General features: G+C 43.8%; 1 protein-coding gene across 3 annotated transcripts in view; it reads right to left on the bottom strand.

Moving 5' to 3' along the window:
* Window positions 1-652: 652 nt before the first annotated feature.
* larp1 (La ribonucleoprotein 1, translational regulator) overlaps window positions 653-10,564 on the bottom strand; it is a 147,561-nt gene continuing 137,649 nt past the window's right edge. For all 3 annotated transcript variants that reach the window (XM_033030026.1, XM_033030027.1, XM_033030028.1), the window contains exons 19-20: window positions 9,951-10,078; window positions 653-5,070 (exon numbers count right to left, since the gene is read on the bottom strand). In XM_033030026.1, coding sequence (XP_032885917.1) covers window positions 4,849-5,070; window positions 9,951-10,078 — 350 coding nt within the window. In that variant the 3' untranslated portion in view covers window positions 653-4,848. The remainder of the gene's footprint in view (window positions 5,071-9,950; window positions 10,079-10,564) is intronic.

Below are 10,564 nucleotides of genomic sequence, written 5' to 3'. Positions count from 1 at the left end.
TGAACGATTTAAAGGATGACATGCACAAATATAGGCCTGAATAATTTAATACAACTATGCTGCAGTATTGGGTTACAGCAAGATACAAATGAGATGGAAAATTGGGCAGAGTTGGCAGATAGAATTTAATCCCAACAAGAGGGAGGTTGACATCTTGGGAAGTCGAATATGAAGGGATCATATATAGCAAATGGTCGGGTGCTAAGGAATGTTGCAGAAGAGAAGGGCTTGGGGTCAAGCCCATAGTTTCCTGACAGTGGCAGCACACATTGATATGGCGGTGAAGCTTTTCCTTTATACATCAGGGCACAGAATAGGACAAAGGACATTATATTGCAACTTCACTGGTAGCTGACTCTTCCAGCATCTTACTTTGATCAAATCCCACTGGGTCTGCTATAGTTCTAAATTTCCAAATGCACCAAAGTGCGTGAAAATTCAAATTTCTGTAGGAAAGAATTGGCAAGGGTTTGTAGCAGAATGGCTGGAGTCATGGATTTGTGGAAATTAGTGGCATGGTGCAAGGGAGGCGCACATACAAGATGAACTCTTACACACCAAAATGTGCTTACCTCGGCAGCATTACTAAAGGAAGGTAGCTAGTCACAAACTGAAAGGTGACTCATGCTTTTAAAAAACAACCTCACAAATGTCATTTTAGTGTTTTTTAATTTTTTGTGCATTTTAATTGATTTTTATATAAAAAGAAAGCAGAGTTACCACAAATTACAAAGGGCAAAACACTAGCCAGAAAGAACCACATCAGACTAAAAAGCAAAGACTAAATGATTAAGTTTATGTTACAAGCTCTTGTTCAAGTATTTTACAAGTTTTTTTTAAAAGTGGGGTAAAACTGCGCATATGGTAGTTTTTAGTATAACAGCAGCCAGCATAAGGAGATTCACCAGCATCTTAACAGGCCTCTGAGCATTTCACTTCAGTCTAATGTTCCACTGCGGCACTCAACCTATCTCTACTTCAGCAATGAAACTGCTGAATAACTGCAGGCCTGTTGTTGGCTCATAAAACCACCGTACCCCCCCTTGCAAACCATCAATGGTCATTGGTTGTATTGAAAACTGAATATCCTATCAACATCCTTGGCAAGTGAGACCAAAGACCTTCTGCTGACAGAGGAAGAGGATTGGAAGCACAAATCAATGGGGTAGGAGATTTCCAAATGCAGCGGTAATAATGGGAACTCGACCCTGGACTAGCTTGGTGTTAAAGGGAAAGCCATATGGTGCTCCAGTCACTATTCATTGGTAGAGATTAACCCCGAGCCCCCAACCCCTCCCCTCCTGAATGGACAGACTGTTGCACAAATGGATTCAAATTAAACATTGATATACACTCCTGCCCCACTTACTGACAGGCTTATTTCCGGTTGAATATATTAAAAGTAAACAATGACTCTGTCTTCATGTGTGAACTGACAGGAGCTTGAAATGAAAAGGAATGTGAGCGGTGTAAACGCGGGCTAATGTTGGTAGAAGGCTGCAGACAACAAGTGATCCACAACTCTCAAAAAGAAAACCAGAGCAAGAAACTCTCCAAATCCAGCACCATTTCTGAGCCACCAATGACCTGAGAACTTAGCATCAGCAAAGGGATTAAGATTTTCCAGAATATTTTATTCTTCCTCTTTTCATTCTGTCCTTTTAAAAAAAAAAACCCCCAAGATCAATAAGCCAAGAATTTTAAAAGCAGTTTTAAAGATACAAATGCACAATATCAACTTGCAGAGTACTTAAACACCAGAGTTGCTCTTCAACTTTAGTTCGACAGGAGCCGCCACATCTATGCCACGAGCCGTATCTGCAGTCAGACTCACCCCCTCAGCTGGCGGGACGCAGGCAGCAACACCCCAGCATCTGTGAGATGTTGCAAAGATGGTTTGCTTTCTGTTCATCTTCTACCACACTAGATAACACTCTCACTTTGGGCAACAGCACAGGAAATTACTGTGCACGAACGGGAGGAAGTGTAGTTTAATGAACCCCACACCTGCCATGTTCACTGACCTTCCTGAGGCGAGCGAGTTCCCCTTGGGAAGTGTCAGTCCCCTTGGATAATTATCAGCAGGGACTTCACAGTATGCCAGATGCATGAAGCGGGTTTCTAACTTTACACATTTTACAACGTTAGCACTCATCATTATGCTGTGTCAAGGGGTTCTTCTAATCGGGAGTGGCTGCAGCAAGATATGGCTGAGAGGGCAGGAGCCACAGTGGAAAAGGAGAGTGTGGTGCATGGGGAGAAGATGTTAACTCTGCTGAATGAGAGGGATGATGGGGAAAACAGGCTAGTAGGGTCTCTGCAAGCTGCCTCTCACTCAGAATAAATCCACAGCACCTTGTGTTGTAGCGGACTTGCACTTAGCATCTGTGAAACCGATTTTTTTCTTTGGCAAATATGAGATTGTTGAAGATTCTTATTTAGAAAAAAAAATGACATTCAGCTACAAGCTTGTGGACTTGCGTTATATACAAATTGTCCATGAATCGCACACTAGAATTTTAACTGCAACAGTGTGATTTCACTAAACGGCAAAGATAAGCTCTCCAAATATTCCAAATCACCTGAAATAAAAATGTTCTTGTTTCAAAAGGCATTTTAAAAGAAATTCATTAAATAAAAGCAGCTTCACATCACCATAACTGCTGGTTGCACATTCAGGAATCTCTACCTGAATTACTCCAACATTCCAGCCTTTCAGTTACAATAGATCCATCAGTTAGGCATGAACATTCTGGTTAAGTAGTTGAAACCCCGACCTGTGAATGATCACAGTCCTATAATTCCAGGGAATCATTTTCAGGAATCCTGGAAGTTTATGGGATGACTGGAATCGTGAAATGTAAACAATGCGTTTTCAAAATCACAGAACTAGTGTCAGGTTAGAATCGACAGTTGGAACGCATCAGGCAGCGATCTGGACTTCTGCATTCAAGCAGATTTACTTCCATCACACCCGAAAGACAGCACAGATAGTTTCAGAACGTATCTCCTCGTGGTGAGGTTACAGAGGACACGTTCGACTGAGAAGCCCACCAGCCCTGGGATGCAGGGTTGGAACCTGCACCAATTTCACCCACACTCTGTACACTGATGTGCCTGGTCAGCATGTTCAATCCCACTCATCCTCTGTAAGAATAGGCATGGATAGCAAATGCTTGCCTGAAGAAATCACATCCAACGGCACAGACCAAACCTTTGGTTTCAGGATTTTAGCCCTTCAGTGAGCTCAGCACTGAGGAGAGGAAGACAGAAGCTGCAATTTGTGATGCCTGCCAGACCGTACAGCTGTAGCTGGGACCAGGCTCGTGGGAATACACGAGTGTTTCCCAAGCCGGGAACACACCCCACACAACTTAGGGCACTTCAAATATTCACTTCAATTCCGAAGAAACAGACTGCTGAATGTGTGAGGGACAGGAAGAGAGTGCGGGAGGGGAGGGGCAGGTGCCGAGGGAGGGGAGGTGGATGGCCGAGAGAGGGGATTTGGGAGGCGGAGGGGGGGTGGAGGGAGGGGAGGGGAGGGGAGGATGGAGAAACAGGCTGAGAAGGGGGACGGGTGAGACAATGAACATTAATTTTCCGCATTGAAAGTGTCACACAACCCTTTGCCATTGAGATCTCCTTGAGGAACGTTTGACCCAGGATTTGAGCTGGAGCCAGAGAGACTACCTTAGTAGATTTTTCATCTCCAGCTCCTCTTTTGGGACCTCTTCAGCCCACCCAGGAGATACTTGCACGGCAATCACAACATATTAAATCCCAGATCACCAGCTTTGCAACAGCACATCCCAATACATTGCGACACAGCAAAGCTGCAGCAATTGCAAGGCGCCATGTTTTCCCCGTTCACTGCTAACCACAGACCACAATGAGAGTGACAATGGTGAACAAGATGCAGCTTTGGCTCCAGGGTTGTGGTTTCAGGACAACACCATATCAATGGGGCATCAGGTCACAACTTTATCAGGAAACCAAAAATAAACTGCACTGTGACACCCCTACATAACACATGACAGCTGAAAATGACAATCCCCAATATAACTTCAGCAATACTACTCCAAGCAGCTCATCAGCTCCCGACGAAATCAAACTCTTGAATTTTTCAAGGTGTTGTTGGCTTGAGTAGAGGAAAATAAAGGACACAACTGGAGAGTAGCAACAAAGGAGTTGTGCCAAATATACGCTGCAGTGGCCTGGCTCAGTTTAACACGGGACCACTAGCTACTTCCTAATGTCAGTATCTCTGGCTGCTGGGCTGTTCCAAGTTCAATTCCAACAAGTGGAACAAGGCCTGAGTACCTGTCACGCAATAGTATCTGCAGTTTAAAATCACCATCCCTATTCGATCCCGCCTGCGGTTACTTTAATCGGGTGCAAACAAAACCTTGACAATTCAAAATCCAGGATAAGGAACTGATAATTTTATCAACATTAGCAGGCCAATAGGAGAGTCATTAGTTGAGTGAGCAGAATTTAACTATGTGCTGCTCAAAAAACAGGAGCAGGCAATAATAAGGCATCTTTTTAATCCCATTCTCCGCTGGGGAGGGGTTCTGATTTTTTTTGGATATCTGAGTGAAAGCTGTATTGTCGACTCCCAAATCAAGCAGATGAATTATATTTCAGACAATTGTTCTCATGCAACATTCATTCATATGGGTGAAGGCGTGAACCCAGCTTTGAATACAAGACTTCAGGCAGTTGATTCAATTGCCCACTGCCCAGTTGAAGAATGTCTGATATCCAGCCCAGTTTTTCTGTAGCTCATTGCGGTGACAATACCAAGGTTCAAATAAAGATCCAGGCTAGAGAGGCAGAGTCCACTCTCTACTTGTCTGTGGTTGCCATGTCCTGGAGTTCTGCAGAAGCATCCTCCAGGCTTGGAGGAGAGTCAGCTCCTTCTGTCATTCTTTGAGAGGGGAGTGGTGTCCCAATCTCAGCCTCACCGGCAGCACCAGAGGTTTTAGTGGAAGACACGGATGGCAGGCGGCGCTTTTCTTCACCGCCTTGTGAATGTCGCTTGCGGCCAACTTCATCGCAAATTGGAGGCTGCAAGAAGAACAATCATTCATTCTATTGCCCACTTTCAGCTGACTACTTAATAATTTAACAACTGGGAACTAGGCAGGGAGCTAAAACACAAATAGTGATTAATTATTTACTGGAGACACAAGAGACTGTAGATGCTGGAATCTAGAGCAAAACACAAAGTGCTGGAGGAAATCGGGTCAGGCAGCATTTGTGGAGGGAATGGACAGATGACATTTTGAGAAGAGTCCCTACCCGAAACATCATCTGCCCATTCATTTCACAGATGCTGCCCAACCTGCCGAGTTGGATCTTTGCTCAAGGAAGAACTGAAGGGCCTCGAGACCGTCCTGGTGGGGGATGGGGACTATATGTATGTGGTAAAGATGAGGCAATGGGGCCTAGAAATTGAAAGCTATTGAACAGTTGCGGGTGTGTGGGGTGTCTTGGATGTAGGTGAGAAGGGACTGGACAAGGGGGTATAGGATGGAATCAAGGTATTTGGAGATGCGTTCTGTGAGGCAGAAGCAGGCAGATGCAATGGGTCTGTTTGGGTAGCCCATTTGTAAATAGATAGAAGTGGGCAGTGCGGGGTAGTGGTGAAGTTAATGAAAGCAATGACTTGTGCACAGGTGCAGGAGGCAGCAGTCGATGTAGTGGAGAAAGAGTCGGGTATAGGACCAGTGTACACCTGGAACAAAGACTGTTTGATGTAAATGACAAAAAGGCAGGCAAAGCTGGGGCCCATGTGAGTGCCCATGGCTAGATCTTTAAAGTAAAGAAAGTGAGAGCAGTCAAAAGAGAAGTTGTTGAGGGTGAGGACAAGTTCCGTCAGTAGAGGGAAATTAATCAAGTCTCTGTTCAAGGTAGAACCAGAGGGTCTTGCCACCTTCCAGGCAGGGAGATGGAGTTGTAAAAGGACTGGACATCCATGGTAATGGTGAGGCAACGGTGGGGGGGACGACTAGAAATTGAAAGTTGAGGGTGTGTGAGGTGTCTGTGATGAAGGTTGGAAGGGACTGGACAAGGGGGTACAGGATGGCATCAAGGTATTTGGAGATTAGTTCTGTGGTGCAGGGGCAGGCAGAAACAACAGCCCTGTTTGCAGATTGTGGACAGGAGATAGAAATTGGTAGTGTGGGGTCTGGGAACGATAAGTTGGAGGCTGTGAGGCGAGGTGGCCAGAGGTGATGAGATTGGAAACAGTCTAGGAGATGATAGCCCGGAGTTCGCTTGGGGAGTCATGGTCAAGGGGAAGGTATGAGGTGTCCGAGAGCTGGCCTCAGCAGGGTAGAGGTCAGCCCGCCAGACTACAACAGCATCTCCCTTGTTGGCGGGTTTAACAACAATGTTGGGATTGCTGCTAAGTGAGCAGAGGGCTGTGTGTTCATAGGGGATGAGAATGGAGCGTGGATAGGTCGATGGTTGATGTGAGGAGTTGCATTTAGGGAAGTCAAACCGGGCAGGGCAGGATCTTCAAACTGACCAGTCAGGCCCTGGGGAGTGTTGTAGAACAGTGGAACCATGAAGTACAAGTACATAGTTGCATGAAAGTGACCACGTGGAGAGAGTGGTGGGAGCAGCTTTATGCATGCCTGAGTTAGACCAATGAGTATAGAAGTTAGGATGCTACGTTGTAGTTGTACAATACGTTAGTGAGGGCGCACAAGAAGTATCGTGTTCAGTTCTGGTCTATCGGAATTATGCCTTTAAGGTGGAAAGAGTGGAGAAAAGCTTTACAAATATGTTCCAGGAAAGGTTAGGCAAGCTAAGAATTTATTCCTTGGAGCATAGGGGACTGGAGGTGATCTTAGAGGTTTATAAAATCACAAGGGGCATAGAAAGTGTGAATGCATAAAGTCTTTTCCCCAGGGTTGGGGAATCAAGTTATAAAGGGCATGGAACATAGAGAAGCACAACATGGGAACAGACCCTTTGGCCCACAATGTCTGTGCCAAACAGGATGCCAAGATAAACTAATCTCAACTGGGTGGACATGATCTATACGTCTTCATTTACTGCATATACGTGTGCCCATCCAAAAGCCCCTTAAACACCACTCGTATCTGCTTCCACCACCATCATCTTGTCAGTGCTTACCAAACATCCACCAGCCTCAAAACTTGCCCCACACATCTCCTTCAAACCTTTTCCCCTTTAACCTTAAACCTAGGCCCTCTAGTCTTTGACATTTCCATTCTGGGAGAAAGGTTCTGTCCATCCACCTACCCATATCTTTAATAATTGTATATACATCTATCAGGTTTCCCTTCAACATTTTGCACTCCAGTGAAAAGAATCTAAGTCTCTCCTTATGGCCTGAAGTTCTCTCAGTCTGAAGAAGGGTCTCGACCTGAAACGTCACCCATTCCTTCTCTCCAGAGATGCTGCCTGTCCCGCTGAGTTACTCCAGCATTTTGTGTCTACCCTCTCCTTATAGCTAATATCCCTCAATTCAGGCAGCATTCTGGTAAACCTCTTTGGCACCCTCTCCAAAGCCTCCATATCCATCCTGTAATGCGGCGACCAGAATTGCATACAATACTCCAAATGCGACCGACACCAAAGTCCTATAAAGCTGCATTATGGCTTACTGACTCTTACAGTCAATGCCCCGACATATGAAAGCAAGCATTCCATACGCCTTCTTAACCACTCTGTGTTCTACTTTCTGGAACCTATGGATTTGGGCCCAAGATCCCTTTGCATATCAATGCTGTTAAGGGTCTTGCTATTAACTGTATACTTTCCCCTTACATTTGACCTCCCAAAGTGCAACACCTCATACTTACTCGGATTAAACTCCAGCTGCCAATTCTCTGCCCTTTACTGTAACTCATCTGTATCCCAATGTATACTATGACAGCCTTCCTCAGTCCGCAACTCCAGCACTCAATGCAAATTTACTAACAAATCCATCTACATTTATATGCACTTATAACTTTATATATATATATATAAATATAAATATATATAAATATAAATATAGAGATAAATATATGTATGTATATATATACACACACACACACACAGTGCCCTCCATAATGTTTGGGACAAAGACCCATCATTTATTTATTTGTCTCTGTAATCCACAATTTGAGATTTGTAATAGAAAAAAATCACATGTGGTTAAAGTGCACATTGTCAGATTTTAATAAAGGCCATTTTTACATATTTTGGTTTCAACATGTAGAAATTACAGCTGTGTTTATACATAGTCCTCCCATTTCAGGGCACCATAATGTTTGGGACACAGCAATGTCATGTAAATGAAAGTAATCATGTTTAGTATTTTGTTGCATATCCTTTGCATGCAATGACTGCTTGAAGTCAGCGATTCATGGACATCACCAGTTGCTGGGTGTCTTCTCTGGTGATGCTCTGCCAGGCCTGTATTGCAGCCATCTTTGGTTTATGCTTGTTGTGGGGGCTAGTCCCCTTCAGTTTTCTCTTCAGCATATAAAAGGCATGTTCAATTGGGTTCAGATCGGGTGATTGACTTGGCCACTCAAGAATTAACCATTTTTTAGCTTTGAAAAACTCCTTTGTTGCTTTAGCAGTATGTTTGGGATCATTGTCTTGCTGTAGAATGAACCGCCAGCCAATGAGTTTTGAGGCATTTGTTTGAACATGAGCAGATAGGATGTGTCTATACACCTCAGAATTCATTATGCTACTCCCATCAGCAGTTGTATCATCAATGAAGATAAGTGAGCCAGTACCTTCAGCAGCCATACATGCCCAGGCCATAACACCCCCACCACTGTGTTTCACAGATGAGGTGGTATGCTTTGGATCTTGGGCAGTTCCTTCTCTCCTCCATACTTTGCTCTTGCCATCACTCTGATATAAGTTAATCTTCGTCTCATCTGTCCACAAGATCTTTTTCCAGAACTGTGGTTGCTCTTTTAAGTACTTCTTGGCAAACTGTAACGTAGCCATCCTATTTTTGAGGCTAACCAGTGGTTTGCATCTAGTAGTGTAGCCTCTGTATTTCTGTTCATGAAGTCCTCTGCGGACAGTGGTCATTGACAAATCCACACCTGACTCCTGAAGAGTGTTTCTGATCTGTCGGACAGGTGTTTGGGGTTATTTCTTTATTATAGAGAGAATTCTTCTGTCATCAGCTGTGGAGGTCTTCCTTGGCCTGCCCTTTGCGATTATTAAGCTCACCAGTGCTCTCTTTCTTCTTAATGATGTTCCAAACAGTTGATTTTGTAGGCCTAATGTTTGGTTGATGTATCTAACAGTTTTATTCTTGTTTCACTGTCTCATAATGGCTTCTTTGACTTTCATTGGCACAACTTTGGTCCTCATGTTGATAAACAGCTATAAAAGTTTTCAAAGGTGATGGAAAGACTGGAGGAAAGACTAGGTGCTGAGAGCTCTCTTATACCTGCATCAAGGAGGCATTTAAACACATCTGAGCAATTACAAACACCTGTGAAGCCATGTGTCCCAAACATTATGGTGCTCTGAAATAGGGGCGACTATGTATAAACACAGTTGTAATTTGTACATGGTGAAACCAAAATGTATAAAAATACCCTTTAATAAAATGCGCACTTTAACTATTACAAATCTCAAATTGTGGAGTACAGAGGCAAATAAATAAATGATGGGTCTTTGTCACAAACATTATGGAGGGCACTGTATATATCTCAAACAGCAGAAATCCCAGCACAGATCACAAAGCAGGTATGATTACAACATTTGAAAAAACATTGATTCAGGTACATGGATAGGAAGGGCTGAGAGGGTTATTGGTCAGACAAATGAGATGAGCTCAAACGGCATGTTGGTTGGCATGAACGATTTGGATTGAAGGACCTATTTCCATGTTGTACAACTATGACTCGTTATTCAACTGTTGGAAGTTTCACATTGAAACTGGTACTTACATCCACCCGGAAGTCTTCCAAGCGTTTAAATTTGCTGAGGTATTCCTGAAGTTTTGGGTCAATATCCAGATTCTTAGCTTTCGAATACTTTAGATAGGCCCAGAATTTCTCGAGTCCATACAGCTGCCCTAGTGTATCAAATACAAACAGACAATGCCAACTTTACCATAATTTAGTTCTACAGGTCTCAGGTTTCCCATGGATGCCAATATACCCAAAATATTTCAAAATCTACCCATCACAATGCCCCATGGATATGAAATCTATGCAAAATATCTCAAAATCTATCCACCCCAGTGCCCCAAGGATGTGAAATCTACCCATAGCTAAACATGAAGTGACAATGTCCCAAATGCCAAATACAATCCCACACATTCTAAACATTCCTAATAAAGGTAGATAGGGGTGGCCAAGCCCATCATATAAAAAAAGCAAATGAGCTTGGGAAGAATCACTGCCTTTTTTAAAGATATCTTTTCTCCAATGAGGACCTCATTGGGTCTGGTGAAGATGCACGGGATGGTCACTAGGACTCCGATGGATGGGAGGTTAGGACATCCTTGGATAAGAGGCTGGGGGACGTCAACATTAAGAAGCCCGTCTCTCTGACTGCA

The sequence above is a fragment of the Amblyraja radiata genome, chromosome 11 (genome assembly GCF_010909765.2).
Source record: "Amblyraja radiata isolate CabotCenter1 chromosome 11, sAmbRad1.1.pri, whole genome shotgun sequence".
NCBI lineage: Eukaryota > Metazoa > Chordata > Chondrichthyes > Rajiformes > Rajidae > Amblyraja > Amblyraja radiata.
This window is presented reverse-complemented; position numbering and strand designations above follow the sequence as displayed.